Here is a 22,382-nt window from a genome sequence, read left to right on the forward strand (position 1 = left end):
GAAAAACAAATATCTGAAAGGCGTTTTAAGACCAAAACAAAATTTCAGAAACCAAAACTTAAAAAACAACAAAAAAATAATAATAATTTAGTAAAACAAAATGAAATGTCAAAAAAAAGAAAAAGAAAAGGAAGGTATATGGGACATCACTGATTGAATGATGGCAACTAACTTTTGGTTAACAGCAATAGCTATCAATTCCTTCCTTTTCCAGTTTCTTGTTACTTTTGTTTTTTTAGCATTTACTTTTGATTTCTGTAAATTACTTTTGCTGTTCGAAATGTTTTTTTCTTTTCTTCCTTTTGACATTTTATTTTGTTTTTCAGATTTTTTTTTTCATTTTTGTTTTTTACTCTTTGATTTCTAAAATGTTATGTTGTTTTTTTTATATGTTCTTTTTTTTATTGTCCTTGTGATTTCTGATTTGTTGTTGCGTCGAGTGATTTGTTGATGTGATTTGCACTTCAGGGCCACCATAGGATTCTCTGATCACATCCAATCTCATTCGTGATGGATGTCAAGTTGCTTGGTTCTGTGTTAAAATTATATTCGCCCTTGTCTTTTATTGTAGAGATGATTGAGCTAAAAAAAAAAAAATAAGATTAACAATATTTAATAAAAGATCAAATACAAATACTTAGGTCATACAGAGTCAGTTAACCATCAGTGTGCTGGACCAAACCTATGTCTCTTTTGAGGAACAGACACAGGCTGTGTCCAAACTCCTTCCCTACTTACCACCTAGTGCAGTATAGTGTAGTGCGTTCGCTATTGTGTAGAGCTGTCTAAATCTACAATTCCAAAATCCAGAATCCTCTGCAGAAAACCAGCATTCATTGATTCCCACAGGATTGGTGAATATAGACCACAATGCATTGTGTTTGAACGTTTTTTGCAAAAAAAAAAAAAAAAAAAAACTTCTTTAAATGTATTTGTTTTGCAAAACCATTTAAGTTTTCATCATCAGAACACAGTAATCTCGGTTAGTTTTGTACTCCAGAAAACCACTGACTTCATATTTGCTATTAAAAAAGCAGTGGTCATGGTTTCTGAATTGCTTTTAAAGGAAACAGTAAGAATAAAGTCTGAAGTGGGACATATTTACCAGAGTTTAACTTCTATCAACACAGCAAGATCTGGTGTAAAGTTGTCGTGCTAAAAAAATCAGATGTTCATGATGATCACATAGTTCAGGTAGTTTGATTAAGTAACAGTATACGATCTTTAATGCTGAGGCAACTGAGACCTTTTTCCAGCAGAAGAAGGTGTTGTAGCAGACAAAGAGAACTACTGCTAATGTGGTTAATTTAGAACAATGAGGCTAATTGAGTAGCTGCAGTGATTAGAGTCAAGTAGCTGAATTACTTAAATAATGCAGATCTGAGGTCCAAGGCTAATGTAGAGAGTGTAGTGTCTTTAGTCGTATACAGCAGATATTGTAGAATGGTTGTTCTCATGAAAAAAGAAGATTGGCATTTTCATGCTAACATGTGCAGCTTGATATAACTTTTACTGCACTACACACTGTGTTTGCGTCCTGATTGGTTATTGTCTATCAATCTACTCTGTGCCATCTCTCATGTTCACAAATATGTTTAGTTTTTGAAACTCACATAAATCCTCAACATCAAGAAGATCTTTTATTGTGTGAATGCTGCTTGCATTCACACAATTCAGCTGTTATATTGGTATTATGTTAGCTTTTTGGACTGTTTTGGCATCTACTAAGGTTTTTAAAGCTATTTTTGAGTTTAGCTAATATTTCAGCAACATGCTAGCTATTTTGGCTAATTTAGGCTTTTTTTTCTTCATTTTTTTTTTTTTAGATAGACCATGTCGGAGTTCAGCTAATATTTCAGCTAAATGCTAGCTATTTGGGCTAATTTAGGATTCTTCAGTTTTTAGGATAATTTGGAGTTTATTAAAAAAGAGAACATAATAAATATTTTTGAAAATGTTTATTTTTGCTATTTCTTCTTTGGACGATAATATGTGAAAATATTCCAAAATGTATTTTTTCCTGCTTGTGATTAGGTGATAACAAGGTTTTTTCTGAGCTTAACTACCTACGTTCATGTCGCAAGCGTTTAAGCAGCTACTTTCAATGAAAACTCAATGTGAATACTTCCTCGTATAAAACTATCCCATTAATGTAAATATTTTTGTTTTAATGACTGTTTTCGGGCTCTAAGTTCAAAATAAGCAGCCATGGAATGATCATTAAAATAATAACCAGGTCATATGTTGACCAATCAGGGACTCGGATTTGGTAGTAATGTACGGATGGCGTCCCTTTTAAATTTAACAGAAACCATTTGAAAATTATAAAGTGTATTAGGGCTGGTTTACAAACTATTAATTTTTTTATTTTTAAATTACGATTTTAAACCTCGTAAATTTGAGTATAAAGTTGTATATTTATGAATTTAAAGTATTAGGCTAAATTTAGGCTTTATATCTTGTAAATGTATTATTTTTTATTTAATTTTGGTGGCCCTAATACTCTGTTCTAGAAAACTGATCTTGAAGGAGAAATTATTTATTGGGTTTTGTTCAAATACTATTATATGACAGCAAGTTTTCCATTGATCAAAACAGAACTGTGTCCTTAGCTTAAGAGGTAAAGAACAGCTCATATTTATCCATCTTAACTAACATTCTATTAGCACATAACCACAACAAGCTTCTTTATTCTGAAAAAAGAAAGATCTCATGTAGTTGAGGTACTCCAGCAGATCCAAAACCATGTTTCTTTAAAAAAATAGACCGTAAAAGTATAGTTTAATTCAGTCTCCTATTGACAATTACTCTCTATTTATCAGCTAAGGTTTAACCCATCTGTGAAATGGACCAAAATTTGCTGTGAGAAATTCCACAAATCAATAGGGAGAGCTGACCTGATTCGATCAATTACTCCGATTTGTTCACACTTTTAATTGATTTGGTGGCCTGAAGCCTCTTGACTGACAACTCATTTTGTTTGGAGGCATTTTTAATTCATTCATGCATGCATTATTTACATCATTTTTTGCATGGCTGCATGCATAATATCCTTCGCATAAAACACTGCTAACGAGCTGGTGTCATTTCACGTTTGGATCTTAGATTTAGAACATTTCAGACCGGTGCCAAACCGTTTGCGTGGTTTGAGTGTTCGGACTATTGTGAATGAGCAGAAGGGAGCTGGATAATATTTGGGATTATATTTCCACATTTAAATATTTGCTCCAACAGGCTCTTGTGATGCTTTTCCATACGTTCAGATTCTCCAAAATTAGAGTTGACTCAACAATTTAACTCATCATTTAGTGTTTTATTAATAATTTAGCTAGAAAATCTATCAAATTTAACCCTCAACTCATCAGAGGAGCGCTCATCACTAAAGGGATTCATTATGCAGGTTAACTTGTCGCTTTTTTCAAACGGCCGACATTCACCCTGTGGCTGTGAGGGACTCTTGTGCTCACAGACGTTTGCTGAGGAGCAGCTGTGTGAATGGAAGCATACGATGATGATGATGGAGGGGGGAGCCCTGCAAACCCCGCCTCTCAGCGCAGCCGCCTGATGATTCACTCAGCATTCAAACCGTTTGACATCCTGTAGGAATTTCGAGAGCACTTGATGCTGCAAGTGAGACCATTCAGAGGCACAAAAAAAAAAGAAAAAAGCTTCTTTGCTGAGCACCTGCAGTCACTCTTTGGGGTTTGATTTTGGTTTCAGACTGTTAAAAATATCTCAAATTGATAGTTTCTTCAGCCTCATTTGATGTTAGTGACTTAATGTGAGCATCACAAGCTTTAAAGAAGATTAACTCAGGCTATTTATAATACTCCATGGTTTTAAATAAATGCTCATTTTGAATTTTTCTCAAGACTTTCTGTTAAAAAACACACAGATAGAGCTACTCCAAAAGGAAAATAGGCATCCAAAGAATTTATTAAATGATTATTTTTTTAAATTTGTTCCTTTAACTCCTAAAAAGTTTCACAGTCAAAGTCAAATGACATGTGTTTATCAAAAAAAAATTCTTGGTTAAAAAATGCAATATTTCAATTAAATGCTTAGAAATCTTTTTTTTTTTTTTTTATTAAAGTTGTTATATTTGTAAAAAGGATAAAGAAAGTTCTGCACCATAACAGACATTCCCATATGATGGTGACTCAAAATGTCAGCGTCTGTAATTGTGTCTGTTTTGGATTTATGTTCAAGATAAACTTCAAGCTAGGTTTTAAAAAACTGCTAAAACTTGTGAAAGATGCTTAAAACACATAAACATATCTCAAAGAGTCATGTGTAAGTGATGCGTTTAAATGCTGCTAGAATGCTGGGTCAGAATGGAGTTTTCTTTTCAGCTGCTTTGAACTTAGATTGAAAATAATATCTGGTGAAAATTTGACATTTTCCTACTTTCGTTAACAGATATGCTAATTAACATAAGTCTAAATACGCGTTTCTAAACACTAAAGTTTCTCTATTCTCAGCGCTCCCTCGCTGCTGTGCTTTCCCTGCAGCGCCTTCGCCGCAGAGTTCTTCCACAAAGTGGCGGCACGAGTTCCTCCTCGACACCCAGAGAGCGGACAGACTCGATCAACTCTACGTCCCACTCCGCTCCCTGGGTGTGGAGAAAGACCTTTGCTTCCTGCTTGCCCCAGAGAGTAGTACACACAATACTTTGGAAAAAATGCAACAAATTCTATTTTCGAAGTCAGATATTTGTCATTAAATGTAGCTTTTATAATTCAATTTTTTTAATGTTTGTTTGCTCCTAGAAACCTTTGATACAATATTATAGAAGAACAGAAATCTGCGAAAAAAAAAACACTTTTACATTTTTTCTACAAAACCACAGAAAAGACCAGAACTACACACATCTTTTCAGTCAGCGTGACGGTGTAACCAGCCAATCTAAAAATACATATGCGTGTTTACAGCGAGGGAGCGGCCCTTCTCCTTCCATGTTCTTACCCAGCCAAGTTTGAAGTTTTACCAGCGTCTGCTTTTCTTCTGTGGTGACCCCTCCCTCCCCAGGAGCGTCTGCTAATGAGCCTGCTCCCCAGAAACGTTGCCATGGAGATGAAGGAGGACTTTCTGAAGCCGCCCGAGAGGATCTTTCACAAGATCTACATCCAGCGTCATGACAATGTCAGGTATGGAGGCGGCGCCATGACAACTGTGTGTGTGTGCTGTGATCCAGGTGTGACGTGGGGATCCAGAATAGAAGGAGAACAATTAAAAATGGGCTGTTGGCACAAATGCAACAAATGTAACTCCCATCACACCTTTTTAGAAAGTTCTAATCTGTTATCTTCATTCGAGCTGAACAGCCACCAGCAGGAGAACAGAGTCTCTAAACGTTGAGCTTTTAGAAGCAGAGGTTAATCTAGTATATCATAAAGTGGACAACACATTTGTGACGGCTTCATTACAGTCCAATGTTGTTATGATGCCATGTTAGGCCAAAGTAATGAAAAAAAAAAACAAAAGATAGAATAGAATCACGCAGATGTTTAATTCTTTATAGAAGTCTATGGGATTTTGGGCTCTGGGAACCAGCGGGCACTTCCTGTTTGGAATGTCATGAGGGAGGGGTCACTCAGTCCAGTTCTTATATACCGTCAATGGACTGTCAACACATTTGCCGTCATATGCAGATTAAATTAAATTAAAAAATCAAGTGAGTTTTTAACTACACTGTAATTATGTCTATGGGTCAGTGAAAGACGATTTCCACCATAGTGTTCATGTTAATAAAAAGACTATTTTTTTTTAATTGTTGCCCAAAAATGTATAGAAAGCAAATATTGACTATGTTTCAAAATCAGTTTTTGATGTAGGTGTTTTTGAGAGTAAAAACTTGATTCCTAAGTTTCTCTTCATCCTCTGCATTGACTAAAACTCTTTTTTTGTCTTAGTTTGAAGTTTAAAGTTCACCAAAGAACTAAAGTTATTTGTTATTTTATACACACATAATTTATCTTTTTTTCCTCCCTTTTGTAGTCAGAGAAACATCAAAGGACTTAGATCTAGGAAATCCTCTTTGATTTTACTTGTGAGAAATTCCCACTGCAGTCAGTTTTCCATGTGGGGTATCAACATGCTTCCCCATACCTGGTCAGAGTTTGTACTTACAGGAGCTGCAAAAGGACAAAAAAGTAAAATTTACCAAATAAAGTCAGCCCGCCACATTTATCCCTCAGAACAGAGAGTTAAGAAAAAAAAAGAATAAAACTTTAAATTCAGACTTTACAACTGCTTGATGACATTATCAACAGTTGCTGATCATCTAACGTGTAGCTGCTAGCGCTCGGAAAATCCATCACAACATCGATTTTATACCTTTAAAAAGTTGTGCTCAAACAAAAAGTCATTATTTACATTTAAATGTAAACTTCTGTGCGTCAGGGCTCACCCACATGAAGAAATACGTTTCTCCGCCACATCACAAGCGCGATGCGGATCACCCTACCGGCGGAGGGATACCCAACCTTAAGTTGCTGCTGCTCCTCCTTAAAAAAACAGCAGACACAGTAAAGCTTCAAATACCCCTAGTATTGCAGCAATAGGGAGACGGATTTGCCCCAGAGTTCGGCCCCTTATGGTTGTTTAGTTAGACAGGAGCATGAAGGGTCTAAGGACCCAAACTTTTGTTTAAACAAAGTTTCCGAAATATAATCATTTGTGTATGTTATGAAGCTGTAAAACGTAAAGCTGGGCCTCGTAAAGGAAAGCTAAAGATCTGATCTCATGCAAGATGATGGTAAAGTTGGTGCAACAACTGGCTGTGTTTGTTGGTGTTACAGAGTGTGTAGCATAAGGGGAGCAGTTTTTTTCTCTTTTGTTTTATTTTTTGGCAGCACAGCTCGGTAGCAGAGGATTCTGATGTATGCAAAGCTGAGATCACGACTGCTTGACAGAAGAGCTCTGCTGATGCTTTGAGTGGTGCAGCAGTTTGGATGGGGGTGGGGGGTAGCTAACTACACACGTGATCAAGCGTTCTGGGGGCCACATCAAAGAGAGGAAGGCCAGACTGGGGGGCGGTCTCGCCTCTACATGGTGACATATAACAGATTTTTAGATTTTATTGTTTTGTTTTATTAGCCATGTATTTATGCGTGGATTTGCAGCAAGCCCCCCCCCCCGAGACGAGTGGATCGCTGGCAGAAAACGTCTGGTGAAGAGCAATGCGTGAAAACAGCAGAAGTACTATTGATGTTACATGAAGTACTGGACTCTTATATAGAGTAGCCCTAATAAACCTCTCCTCTTAACTTCACTTCCACACTTGAACACAATCAGCTCCAAACCTACTGGCCTTTAACGATCCAAACACCATTAAACTGGACCTGTACTTACCCTACTGTACTGGCACCAGAGAGGATTACCCAAACTACATCCACCAGAACAAAGAAGGCTGTTTCTGTTGAGCATTCGAGCTATCATGTTTCAATTCAAATGTCAATAATATCTTACTTTTGGAGATATATACATAGAACTCTCAGACTCTCCTGGCTGGATCGTAGTTGTATTCAAATTCTATTGTGCTTTGATAAGCAAAATCTCTAAACTGATGTATGAATATTCCAAAAAACTTAAACCAAGTAAGCAAAAATGAAGATTGATGTCTCAACCTGCTTGGGAGCGAGTAAAGAAATCCTGGAAGTCCTGCCAGAGCAGGTTATCACTGCAACTCACTGTTAAACCAGTTCACAGCACTGAGGCCCCTTCAGTAATTAATCGCTCACAGCCCCTACTCAGACAGCCCATCCACAACTCCCTCAGACCTCTGCAGTGTCACACATGAGTGGGCCGACACAGCGCCAGACACCACTGGGTCACAATGGGGGAATATGTGCCTTCAATATCATTGGAGTCAGAATCAAGTTTTTGGTGGTTTTAACATGTTTTTCTTTCATTTTTCTGATAACGGAGAACATATATATAAAGAAAATTAAGCATTTTTGAGAAATTGTTCGTAAAAATCGATGTAAATTTGGAGCAGACAAAAAACTTAAGCTTAAAAATAACATTTATTATGTGATGCAGAAAATACGCTGCTCAGCTACATCCCAATACATTCACTCACAGACAAATGCATCCATGAATGTCTTGTTTTCCTTGTCTGAGATGGAATCTGGCACAAAACAGTGTGGCTGAATAGCTCCAATATTGCTCCCCACTTTTGTTACACTGCTAATGTTAGCTTGGGGTTGTGAAGGACTATAAGCTAACGGGAGAGACGACGGCGGATTACCAACAAGCACATGGCTAAAGTTGTTAGCTAATGCTAATGTAGTGAATTTAGCATGCTAATGCCTATCTAGCTAAAGGAAGTGTTGTTACAAATAAAAGAAAATAAAGGATACTTGTACTGATATAAAAAATGTCAGGGCTAAGGCTAATGTATTACTCCTGATATGCTGACAGTCATGTCGGTAAGGACACACTAACATGAAAATTGTAATTTTGGTGTTTTTCTTGTGTCTTTATTTGCCACATCCAAGCTGGCATCTGGCTAAAAACTGTATGGCTGGATAGCTCCAATATTGCTCGTCATTTTTGTTGCACCGCTAATGTTAGCTGGAGTTCGTGAGGCACTGTAAGCTAAAGGGAGAGACGATGGTTGGTTGGTTACAAGCACTTAGTGGAAGTTGTTTGCTAATGCTAATGTTGTGGATTTAGCATGCTAATGCCTATCTAGCGAAAGGAAGTGTGTTGCAAAAAGTTAAAAAAATAAAGATTACTTGCACTACTATAAAAAACGTAAGAGCTAAGGCTAATGTATTACTCCTGATATGCAATTGATCTTGTTGGTAAGGACTCATTCCATTGAAAATTGTGGTTTTGGTGTATTTCTCATAGTTTTGTTTGCCAGATCCGAGCTGGCATCTGGTTCAAAACGGAACGGCTGGATAGCTCCAATGTGGCTCGCCATTTTTATTGGACCGCTTATGTTAGCATGGGTTGTAAGGGACTGTAAGCTAACAGGAGAGACAACGGTTGACTACCAACAAGGACATAGCTAAAGTTGTTAGCTAATGCTAATGTAGTGGATTAATGCTAATTTAGCTAAAGGGAGTGTTAGCTTGGGTTTTTAGGGGCTGTAAGCTAACAGGAGAGAGTGTAAGCAGAAAGGTCTCATCAACAGGAAGGGGAAGGGGGCGGGGTTGTTTCGAGCCAGTGGTCCTACCACGATTTAGAGACAAACTCCTCTGCAGAAACTATGTCCTAAAAAAATGACTGTTTTCTTATAATATTTTAGCAAAAAACATCATAATCACAATTAAAAGACCACTGGAAATGCTTTTAAATAGATCAAAAGATAATTGCAGTGTGGTTTTAATTATGCCAGATCTGTTAAAATATAAAATTTTAAAGTCTAGATTTTTTTTTTAAATCATAAAAAAAGAACAAAAGTCGAGACAATTTTTCCTAAACCCTCATGCAGAGGATTCAAAGGGAAGAAAGTGCCTCAGCATGTTCCAAGCAAAGGTGTTTAAAACTCAGACAGTCAGCTTTTGTAATTAAAATAAATCGGAAGTCCTCTCCTCTGAGGAGGCAGCTTTTCTTGCTGCGTCAAAAAGATTCATAACACCTTGTTTTGCTGCCATCTGGCCTGCCTGTGAGCAAATGAATGAGGGGCTAAGTGGTTCCCGACGCCTTCCTCAACCACTACATCAGCTTGCCAGCAGCAGCCAATTGAGAACTGTAATTGATTTAAAAGACACTTTTCCTTATCAGGGACTGGATTACAACACTCAATGGCGCTTTGCTCTTGATCACCATTAGGCAGGTTAGTCTGCCTCTGTGCGATCTGCAGGTATTTTGTTGATGAAACTGTCAGTTTCAGTCTTTTTTTTTCCCTTTTATCTAAGCAAAAACAATCGGCAGCGCTTGAAGTTGCAGGAAAAGGAACAGAGATAGATCAACTGTCATGACAAGTTGAGCTCTTCACTTAAGATTAAAATCTCTTTTCTTTCCTTCCTGACAGCATCCTGTTTGCTGATATTGTGGGCTTCACCAGCTTGGCTTCTCAGTGCACTGCTCAGGAACTGGTCAAGTTGCTCAACGAACTCTTCGGGAAGTTTGATGAACTGGCCACAGTAAGTGTGTTTTTCAGTTTATTGTCGGCAACACAAATACAATGTGCTTAAATACACTCAGCAGCCACTTTATTAGGTACACTTTGCTAGTAACAGGTTGGACCCACTAGGAGATGGGTGTGGAGGTCATTGAACTCATGGTCATGTTCAAGAAATATTCAACTTTGATTTTGTTTTCTTTTTACATTAACAAAACAGAAAATAAAACTGTTTTAAAGTAATTACGTATTATTAATTTCAATTTTATGGTTAGAATTGACTCAAAGGAAGTTAATTTTGTGTCTTATTGTGAAAGATTTTGGTTGTTTTATAACTTTGAGCAAATTTGCAACTCATAAAAATTGATTTTAATGTTGTCAAAGCATCCTTTTAAGAAAGTGAATCATAATTCTTTTTTTTGTCTACATAATTTTTATGTTTAAAAAAATATTTTTCCAAAGAATAGTTTGCTAAAATGAGATATAATTTATGACATTTGTAAATGTTAGCATCTCCTTCAAAATACCACTTTAGTGAGTCCTGAAGCTCATTTTTCATGTCAAGCTTTCTATGTATTGATCCAAACGGTGAAAGTAAAGCAGAGAGGCTGAGTGACGTGGAGGAGGAAGAGGAGAAGGTCAAGAGGGAGAAGGCACTGGGAGGGTAGGAGAAGGAGAGGTGATACAGGCTGAGGAGGTGGATTATTTTACTGTGTGATAAAGCACTGGTGGGACTTGGGAGAAGGTGGCATGCAGGATGCAGCCGCAAGCCGGTACGGCATTGTTCTCTGGGAAAGAAGATTAGGTGAGTGATAGGTTATCTGGAGCGGTAACACTGGAATCATATTAATTTTGCATGAGAAACACACATTTGTCCCTCCACGGATCTGAGGGTTTGGTATTGACTTCTTATGTAACCTAAATCATCACTCAGACTGCCTAACCTCCCACAAATGACATATCTAGGGGTTTATTCACTGTCGAAACTAAGACCACAGTCACATATCCCAAAATGTCTCCACGCAGCAACCTAAATGCACGCTTAGCATTTAGCGGCTAGCTAATTCAGTAGCTGGCCGCACCGTGGTATTTCTAATCACTGAGGTCATTTTAAGAGAATTAAAAATTGACAGCAACCTGACAATTTTTTAACATCGGTCAGTGACTGCCTGAGCATATTTGGAGGTCATGAGGTAGTCCAGTGACTGACAGGAGGGTCTTCAAGGTCCCCAAAGTTGTCTGATTATTGATTGATTTCAGACTGCCACCGCCCCGTCCCGGTGGTGGCGTCCCACTGCCACCGTCCGATTCTTAGAAATCGTACGTTAGCAGCGGAGACACTCGATAAGGACTGTTGACATGGACCGGGGGCCCTACAATGACCAGGCAACAATCTGGCGATCCTGGGGAGATGGCATTGATGCTCCCCAAATTTGATGTTGATAACATCACAGCCAGTCCCAGGCCTGCATATTGATAAATTGCAGTTGATGGTGAGAAGAACAAGAAGAAGACAGAAAATTTTGTTTTTTTTGGGGGGGGGGGCATGGTGTCTAAAAATTTGTAAATTGCTAAGATTATAATATGTGCCCAAAATCGGAGTTGCAAATGACCAGTGGCCCACATTTTATAGACCCTTGGGTAACCAGGCAGCTGTCGGTGGAAAAAAGAACACTTGGCAGATATTCTATTGGTTTTATCTCCATAACCACAGTTTAATGTTTGGGTCGCCAAGGGCTGAGGAATAGAGCTATGTAAGATTTAGAAGAATCAGCAAAAGTAAAGTTTTGGTTTCCTTGGCAACAGTTTTCTGTCAACTATACCCACATTCCTAACAGAGCCATATTGTATGATCATAATTTGGTTCAGCTTGAGCCAGGAATTTAGGTATTACATTTTCACAAGATTCCAGTAAAACAAGTGCAAGTAACAGTTATCATGAGAAACATTTTTTTTTCTCGAGATAATAATTTAATCAACAAAGTTTGTCATTTTATAGCAAGATAACAAAGAAAATTATTTTTTCACTTTTCACTACAATTCACAGTAAAAATAGTAAAAAAAAATGTTGAACACCAGAAAAACTGATGGATTTATGATCAATTACTTAAACCATGGGAAAAAAAGGGGGGACAAAGGTAGATGTCATTATCACAACAAAATTGTCATTAATACGAGAGAACAAAGTGGTTTTTATGAGAAAACAATGTAGTCATCCAGAGAAGACGTCATAACAAGAAAACTATTTTGTTACAGGAAAACAATGCCAATATCTCAAGAAAACAATGTTGTTAGGAAAAAATGATGTCATTATCATGAGGAAACGATATGACAAGAAAACAACGTATTAACAAGACGACAATGTAGTTATTAGAAGAAAGTGATAATATTTCAAGAATAACTATCGCTACGAGTAAACATATTAATTATAGTTCGGATATTGTATTAGTACACGAGAAAAGTATGTAGTTATGAGAAAACAATGTCATTGTCACAAGAATATCATGTCATTATCAAGAGAAACTCATGCAGTAGTTATGAGAAAACGATGTCGTCATCACGAGGAAATTGTTATTATCACGAGACGATTATGTTATTGTGAGAAATCAATGTGGTTATTACAAGAAAACTATGTCATTATCAAGAGAAAACTATGTAAATTGTCATGAGAAAATTACGTTACTAGCACAAGAAACCAATATCATTATCACTAGGAAATTATGTCGTTATCAGGAGAAAACAATGCTCCTACTATGTCTTTAGCATAAGAAAATGAAGTTGCTACGAGACAACAATGTCGTTATTTGGTGAATATCATCACATGAAAACTATGTTGTTACAAGAAAACTCTGTCGTCATCATCTCCTTGTCACAAGTAAGTCATGTTGTTATCACGAGAAAACAGGCACAAAAAAAAAAAGCTAGGTAGGCCCTTTGCAGTTCCGTACAGGACTGCTGTGGGTCATAGTTATCAGAGTAAACTGTAAATAGTTAAAGTTCTCAGAAACACCCCAGACTGCTAAAGGTGTTAAACTGGAGAATGTCGAAAACATTGTGACTAATTGAAAAAAGACCCTGAAAATAAATCTCTTTTTACATAAAAACCAGCGAGCCACTCGCTTTGACTTCCTGCCAAGAAGCCAGGACGACTCTTCAGACACTTTGGTCTTGTTTTATAACACACAGACACACACACAGTCACACACATAATGGATTATCCCCCCTCAGTTAATTCTGTATCTCCACAATCAGTCATGGCTTACTGTGCGGAGAGCGACTTGGGGGGGAAGAGCATGATACAAGGTAATATGTGGCTCACTATCACTGCTCCAGCTCTCAGCAACTCATTATATGGAAATCTTTTGATGAGGACATATTGCATGTGTGTGTGTGTGTGTGTGTGGCAGCAGCCACATCCTAATTGAGATCTAGAACCTGTCGCCTTTGCTCCAGAGAGATTCACTTTCAAACCTGCTCGGTCACAGATGCTGAGAATATCTGACAACACATTTACTCCCTGAACCCTGAACGCAACACGCCAAACCCCAGCTTCAAACCGCAAGCGACAACAGAAATGCATCACTGTGGAGACACACACAGCAGCCCCTCCACCCACCCACCCAAATCAGCCGGCGTACACTCTCAAATATGTCTCTGAAAGCAAACACAGATTCTTCTCTCCCGACTCCTGTCAGCTGATGATTCCCCCCACCGCTCCAGCACACACACACACATGCACACACACTTCTGTTCCTGGGATAATCATCCGCGTTATGAATTCTCATATCCTCCCACGCCAGAATCTTTCTGCAGCCGTGAGCAGAAAACCAGAGCACCACGTCTTCTCTCTTCTCATCTCCTCCTCTTTCCCCTCAGATGTCATGAAGCCTCTGTGTGTGTGGGGGTGTGTGTGTCTATATGTGTGTGGATTTTTCCCACAAATGTGTGTTTTTCACTCAGGGGCTGCTGCAGGCTAAGCTTTGTAGGGTCTACCATTATTATTTCTGATGAGTGTGAGTGATATAGTTGCCAAAAGGAAAGCCTGTGTTCCAAACTAAATGGGACTTGCTCTGCAGTACAGTATTTTTACGTGCAGTCACGCGCTTGTTTGTGTTTTTCTGCTGGTTTGTGGCCAAAAATAAACTTTAGAAGTGCAAACTCCTATTTATTTATTTATTTCACAGATTGTGAACAATGTGCGCTGCGACAAGCTGTCTGGGAACATGTGGGCTGGCTGCAACTTCAAGAGCATGTTGGAGCAATTAAAGCTGACCCCGACAACAAACAAACAAAAAATAAATAAATTCTCATCCGTTGTCAGCGTGACTTACAAAGAGTGCCATGCAGCTTCTTTGCAGTGGTGTCCTAAAAATAATCTTTTAAAAATAGGAGCGAAACTTCAATAATCAGGTATGACAAGTCTCACCATAACATCAGCAAGATGACCGTGTTATCCAGCTCCAACAATCAAGTTTCAGAAGATCCATAGAACTAAATCTCCCAAAATCTTAACAACAAACTCAGATAAAATTTGTTATTAACATGGAATTATTTGTATTTTCTCATGACAAACAACATATTACAAGTAAAATTAAGCTTAAAATTTTACTGTATCAATTAATGGCTTTTATAAATTCACAATGCAGTTTTTAATGTAAATATTGGTCACATTTACTTTTTTTTAACCTGGTGCTATATTAGTGTGGTTTCAACCTACCAGAGTTTGTGTAATAGAAATACTCGACTAAAACTAGTAAAATGTATGGGATACTACTGATACAGCATGTCTGAAGTGCTACAGTTACTCCAATAGACAATTGGTTTTAGCGTGCTGATGCTTATCTTCCTAATGGAAGTGTGCTGTAACAAAAAATTTAAGATAAGTCATATTGATTTAAAAAAAGTTAAGCACCAAGGCTAGCGTATGATTCATAGTATGCATCGATCATGTCGTTTCTCTGGTTAAAATCGTGTTTTTGGTGATTTTAGAACGTTCTTATGGCATTTTTCTGATGGAGGACATATAAATATATTTTAAAAAATCAAATTTAAATACATCAATTTATGGTTTGATTCAACCACAATGCATTTTTTACTGTAAAATGTTATCGCATTCATTTAATTTATTTACAACTTAGTCCTGGTGCTATATTAGTGTGGTCTCAACCTACTAGAGTTTGTGAAATAAAAAATATTCTACTGAAGCTAATAATATGGGATGCAGCAGGAAGAAAGTGTTACGTTTACTCCAACGATGGCTAAATGCTAACAAGTCGTAAAGTCGTCACCAATGCTAATGAAGTGGATTTAGCACGTATTTCTTATCTAGCTAATCTTATCTAGCTAAAGGAAGTGTGTTGTAAGTAAAGATTAGTCGTAGTAATATAAAAAATGTTAATTGCTAAGGCTAATGTATTACTTGTGGTATGCAATTAGTTATGCTCTTAAAGACCCAATAAAAATATGATTTTTTTTTTGATTAAAATTGCCCGCATAAGAATGATGGGTACTTTGATTGTTTCCTTCTACGTGTCCCCAAAGTCACCTCAGTTTTGTGTGTTCGTGATTGCAAAACAGCTTTTAATAGAACGATTACAAACCTCAACACAATCTTTAAAAAACTGGTAGAAAACAAACACAGACTTTGGGTTTAAACAAATCTCCAGCACTTTAGGATTTTCTATACAGTCATGATGTTAACTGCTCGTGTCTCTGTGTCTGCAGGAGAACCACTGCAGGCGGATCAAGATTCTGGGGGACTGTTACTATTGTGTGTCAGGACTGACCCAGCCGAAGGCTGACCACGCCCACTGCTGCGTGGAGATGGGGCTGGACATGATCGACACCATCGCGTAAGTCTCGCCAACATCTGGACGCAGATTTTGTGCGTATTGTTTTTTGTTAGTGGACATTGAATTATTTTATTTGTCCCGTAAAGGATTTTGACCCCATTTATTTTTTTTGATGGTTTTGTCATAATTTTTTGTTTGCTGCTTCTGGGAGTTTTAGGTAAACTTGCATTCAGTTCCCCAAAACAATTGAAGTGTTTGTATTTTAAACTATTTTCAACTTTTATGACATTTGTAAAAATAAATAAATAATAAAATGTGTTTCTAATTCAGGTGAAGAAATGTTCTTTTCCCATTTATGTGAAAAAATAAATACTTTTTCTGTACTTTTATGTTAAAAAACAAAACAAAAGACTTGCTGAGATGCTCAACCAATGGGAACCCCATCTTTAAAATGATTTTATCCAACACTTTGAAGGAGGCAAATAATTATAAAAAACAAGAAGCTTTAAAGTGTCGTTCTTGTGTCCCCAGATGAAAGCTTTCCTCGTTTCTATTGCAGGAGAAAGTGTAGATTTTTTTCCCGAACAGATTCCCAAACATCCCATTTTCCTGTGAATCTTGACACAATGCTAATTTCATCTTTGACAGTAGCGAGTTCTGCTGTCTTCTCCTTCGCACCGACTCCACGTAGATCTCTCCAGCTGACACGGATTCTATTTTAGGAACATTTTCCTGCTTAAGACACTTGGTGACACGCGTGCACAGCCCCAGTCCTCTGCAAAAAAACAACAAAAAAAGCGTGTTAACGCACATATACAGCACCTTCACCTCATTTCCTTTAGCGAGCACTCTCCTGTCATGTTCATCGCCGCTGCTCCGTCTGAGTGGATAGATGCCGCTGTAGGAGTCTTTTATCTCTGAGGACAGGTGCACACACTCATCTGTGAGTGTGTGTGTTTGTGTTACGTCACTCCTTCATCCTGATGGGCTCGGGTTTTATCCTGCTCTCTACAAACACACAAACGCCTGATTTGTCAGCCCTTCTCTGTTTGCATCTCTGAGTTGTGTGGAAAGTGGCAGACTTCCTGCTTATGATGCAGCACTTTCTGAGATTCCAAAAGATTAGAAGCTCTGGATTTTTTTTCTTTTTTGTGAGTTGATTAACTGGAGAGTAGCTGTTGCTGCTTTGGAATAAAGAAAACATATGGTGGAATACCACATCACACTTTTGGTTTAAGGTTTTCTCCACCACAATTCTAGAATGAAGTCAATTCAGTCACCATTTTTTTTCGCAACATTGACTCCGCCATGTTGGAACCAGACACTGTCTGTAAGCAGCAATTCAGCTGAGTTGGTTTGAGTCATTGTTTCTATGGCAACTACTATGGCCAATCAGGAGTGAGCTTGCTGGAAAGCCACACTTCTACCACTTGGAAGTGGACCACAAAATCTCTTAATATTTCAAGCATACTTTTTACATAGTTTTTTCAAGATTATTGAGAAAGTTTTTCAATCGCAAAATGGTCATAGTTCTAGAAATAAGAATTCTTGGTAATACTATTTTTCCTACCAAATTGGCAGAATTTTTATTGCCTATTCCAAGAGAAATCTGCCAATGGTTTAAGACTTTTTTACCTACGTTCACACTGTCCTCTGCAACACACGTTCAAGTGACTTTCAAACAAAAGAATATGTAAATGCAGATATTTGTGCATTTTGGACACCCGCATTTAAAACACTCGAGTTAAACGCATTAGCACGTAGCTAGGCAAGTTTTTGTGCTCAGCACACTGAATGCACTTTGTAAGTTAAACCAAGTTTGAGCAATCAGGGACTTGGATTTGGAAGTGACTTATTAATTTTGTTTTTTCCGTATCCAGAATCATATAACAGTAGGTTTTTCATAAATCAGAATAGAGCTTCATGAGATTTGCACCGCTTGGACATTTGGCACTCAGCGTTTTTCAAGTGTACGAGGTGGACATGCATTAGTGAACTGTAGGAAAAGAAAAAGAAAAAGAAGAAGCCTTTCCCTGTCCAATGTGAACACCACGGGGTAAATGTGTGTTCAATGTTTAAACACACATCACATGCTCAGTGTCCCTGTAGCCTAAAGGCCATGTTACAAAACCATTACGGACAGTTTGCACATTTTCCACATATGTAATTTCAGTCTTTCCTGATACATACGTGATATACATAATTCCTAAGTGTTTCTTTGTCTTTGTCAATGTCCTCAGATGTTACGGGTCTTTTTTACGTAAATTCAGTTTTGAGCTGTTCAATATTTTGGTCAATTGCGAATTATATAGTTAATGCGTATTTCACGTAGTTTAAACGTAATTATTACCTAATCCGTGCAATATGTGCAAAATGTACAAAGTGGCAGTGTGACATGGCCTTATGAAGCTTCTTTTTTTCTGTATAGTGGAGTTGTCATTAGTAAAAATGGACCTCCACATTTCTCATTTTTAGCAAAAATCGTGTGCGTTTTGGTTTAAAACATAACATTTTTGGTATTTCACCTTTGAACACTATTACACTTGTAATATCACAAGAAAGCGGCTGGGTGGTTCAGTGGGCTAGGTGAAGGGCTGGCACGCAGGAGCCCTGGGTTCGATTCCCAGGGCTGTCCACTGATCTCCACCCAGATTGGGTCCTTAGGCAAGACCCTTGATGCTGCTGCCTAACTGGGTCCCTGTGCCCTGTGTACAGGGTTGTGTCAGGAAGGGCATCCGGCGTAAAAACTCTGCCAAATCACTGATGCGAAACAGTGGGTGCTGTTACGCTGTGGCGACCCTGAAAGGGATAAGCTGAAAGTGAACTACTACACTTAATATCACAACAATATAAAGCTGTTACTGTCAGGAAGTGGTGGTGGAGGACCTAAAATGCAGGAGACCAGGCAAGATGGCAGAAAAATAAAACATTGAATAAATAAACTGTAACATGAAAAAAAACATGGGGCAACGAAAAGGTGGCAGAACAGATGACCTGACCAAGATGAACTGAGAACCAGACACTGAAATACACTGAAGATAACTGTGGATGATTAACCTGGACCTGGTAAGACTGACAGTTATGTATAGAACGTGTTTTTACAACAGAGAAATGTATTTAAAAGATTCAACCAAGTCAATGAGGAGATAATGGAAAAGAAGCGTGTGGCACCTTCATTCAGTAATAAGTGATGAACAAAAAAAGGAATGTCTTTTATTTCTCCAGAAACATGCTATCACTGGCGTACAGCAGAAGTTCTTCAAACCTCTGTCTGCCTGCAGGTCGGTGGTGGAGGCGACGGAGGTGGATCTGAACATGCGCGTGGGTCTGCACACGGGGCGCGTGCTGTGCGGCGTGCTGGGCCTGAGGAAGTGGCAGTATGATGTGTGGTCAAACGATGTCACACTGGCCAATGTGATGGAGGCTGGAGGGCTGCCCGGGTCAGTAGAGACTGAGACGCAACACGTGCAGAGCCGTGCAGACAGCAGCCGGGCCGCAGATCAACAGAGAGGAAACAGCGGGCGGCACAAAACAAAACTATTCTAAAAACAATATACTGTATTATTTGTATATTTTTTAAATCCCACTAATCCCACTACTCTGAGTGCCATATAGAGAGATATATAATATTTATGTATATATATGTTTGTTGGAGTTGGTCATTTCAGGACACCTTGAATGTAAAGGAACTTGATTTGATGAGAATTATTTTTTGAGTCAAAACAACACCGCCTTTATTTAAAAATATACCTTAGCAGCCAGACATGGTAGTGGAAGTCTGATGATCTGGGACTCCCTTGAAGTTTTAAGACCAAAATAACTTGACTGATAAAAACCATAAATTCTGCTCTTCGTGAGAAAATAAATCACTAGGGTTCTGCACTGGTCCACCTCTGAATGGAGCAAACCAAATCAATAAACCAGTCTGGAACAAACCCTAATAGAGGTGCTGGTTTCAGACTGTCAGGACACTTTTTCTAAAAACAGTGTAAAGAAATACTATTAGTTTTCCAGACACACAAAAAAACTCAATAAGACTTCAATCCAAAACGCATCTTTAGGGTTTTTCTTGCAGCAAAGAGCGAACGTACAAGTAACATTCAGACTGAACTCTAAAGGTGCATTCGAAAATGATATTTTATAAACTATGATTTGGTACAATACTCCTAGAACTATGATTTTGTATGGTATTTCACAAACTATGATTCAGTATGATATTGTATGAAGTAACTTGGTATGATATTCTACAAACTTTGGTTTGGTGTAATATTTAACGAACTATGATTTAGTGTGATATTTTACAAACTATGACTAGTTACGATATTCTTCGAACTATGATTTGGTATGATATTCTAGGAAATATGACATTGTATAATGTTTTGCGAACTATCATATGGTTCAACATTTTACAAACTATGATTTGGTTTGATATTCTAGAAAATTGTTTTTTATTATATTCTACTAACTATGACTAGGTATGATATTCTACAATCTATGATATTGTATGATAGTGTAAAAACTATGACTAGTTACTATATTCTACGAACTATGATTTGGTTTGATATTCTACTATCTATGTTTTGGTATAATACTATGATTTATATTAACAAACTTAAAGACTTTGAATAATTTAAAATATATATTTTCTCAACACATCCGTTTAAGTAAACCAAATGTGTCCATAGAGCTGTAAGTTATTGCAAACATACAGTTTTAGTTGTGGCTAGAAAGAAAGACATAAGCGGTTTTCCCACACATGAGACAACAATTATCTTTGTATGTCACAGAGTTTATATCAACATTTAAACTTTATTTAAATTAATTCCTTCTTGCTTTTTTTAACGAGAGTCTAATTGAATTATGAAATGGTGTTTGTCTCCATGAGGTCACCTTGCCGTTCCTGCTTTGAAATTATTTAAATTGGATTCAGATTTTGCTTCAAAGACCACAGAATGAACTAAACCTGTCTCCAACCACGGGTATTAAGCTAATTCCCCTTCGTTTTGGAAAACCCCATGTACTGTAATGGGCAGATTTGCATTTAAAAAGCAGTGGAATGAGGCCACCTCTTTGGCCCAATTTGGGCTTGTTTCAAGAGAAGTCAGAATATTTTAGGTCCTTATAAGTAAGGATTAAAAAAGTTGTTAGAATTTAATTAAACATTCTTTTTTCGTGAAGTTTGGAGCAAACTGGGAGGCTGATAAAAATGGAATGGAGATAAAGATTTAAGGGCTCAGCGACTTCCTTTCATCACTGACTGTTTTTCATCCTCTGCTGTGTTGTGCTCTCAGCAAGGTGCACATCACCAGGACCACTCTGGAGTGTCTGAACGGAGACTACGAGGTGGAGCCGGGCTTTGGCCACGAGAGGCACTCTTTTCTGCAGAAGCACCACATCGAGACCTTCTTTATTGTGCCGTCGCACCGACGCAAAGTACGCCAGATCAGTTTCTTTCTTACAGGTGACCCTGCCATGATGGTTCTGGTAAAAAAAAAGTAAATTGGTTCTGAACCAAAACACAACTAGAGACTAAAGTTAGCATCTGATATTTTATTCAGCAATTAGCCAATTGCTAGCTAATTCATTAGCTAACAAAATTGACATTTTTTGTCTTAAGTTTACAATTAATAAGTGACCAGTCCTGATTATAAAAAAAAAAAAATGGATCGCGTTTGGTGGAATTATGATTATACCTGCAATAGCAAATAAAATGACAAAAATAAAGCATAATAAATACCATTCCATACTAATACTAATTGGACTAAAACAGTCGGTGAACATTAGGCTTCAGACTTTAAACGCCAGGTTTTTTGAATAATAAGTAACTCCACAGTATAAGTAACAGATCTTAAAATGGATGATAGAGAAAGTCACATATAAGTCGCTCCTGAGTATAACTCACACGCCATTCAAACTAGGCAAAAAAAAGCAAAAAATTTGGTATTTTGGTGAAAACGTGATAAAGATGTTAGATCTTTCTGCTTTTTTGGATTAGTCACCCCTATCTTAATTCTTTATATTTCTTTTTATGAATGATTATGCTTTTAATATTATTGGATAACATCCACAATAAAAATGTTCACTATTATTTTGTAAAGACATAGATTGTATCAGGTATGATATATTGGGTGATATGATGAGTTTTTATTCACAACAATCTTAGTTTAGGATCCTAAAAGATTAACATGATTTTTCATGAAAAAAGTACTGTTTTAAATTAGATCCACACATTATATAATTGTACTATAATGAATTAATTATCAATACATTTGTATTATTTCAATACAAGTAGTCATTTTAAAAACAAATTAAAAATGTTGAGTTATTATCACCCAAAAAATAAAAAAAATAGCTAAGCTCTTTTTCCCATCAAAAGTTTTTTTTAAGATTTCATGGAGGCAGCCATTTTGAAATGAGCAGGAAAGGCTGTTCTACTGCCCCTAGTAGAATAATGGTGAACTACATGGTAGAAAACATGGACCAAGTAATATACAATGTTTTTTTTTTGTTGT

The 22,382-nt window shown here is 37.4% G+C and overlaps 1 protein-coding gene across 1 annotated transcript in view; it reads left to right on the forward strand.

Annotated features, from left to right (window-relative positions):
• Window positions 1-22,382, forward strand: part of LOC112150580 (adenylate cyclase type 1) — a 59,187-nt gene that overhangs the window by 5,492 nt on the left and 31,313 nt on the right. Inside the window, exons 3-7 of the mRNA XM_024278976.2 lie at window positions 5,029-5,147; window positions 9,989-10,100; window positions 15,803-15,930; window positions 19,152-19,310; window positions 21,162-21,303. Coding sequence (XP_024134744.1) covers window positions 5,029-5,147; window positions 9,989-10,100; window positions 15,803-15,930; window positions 19,152-19,310; window positions 21,162-21,303 — 660 coding nt within the window. The remainder of the gene's footprint in view (window positions 1-5,028; window positions 5,148-9,988; window positions 10,101-15,802; window positions 15,931-19,151; window positions 19,311-21,161; window positions 21,304-22,382) is intronic.

Source organism: Oryzias melastigma, linkage group LG4, assembly GCF_002922805.2.
Source record: "Oryzias melastigma strain HK-1 linkage group LG4, ASM292280v2, whole genome shotgun sequence".
NCBI classification, from domain to species: domain Eukaryota; kingdom Metazoa; phylum Chordata; class Actinopteri; order Beloniformes; family Adrianichthyidae; genus Oryzias; species Oryzias melastigma.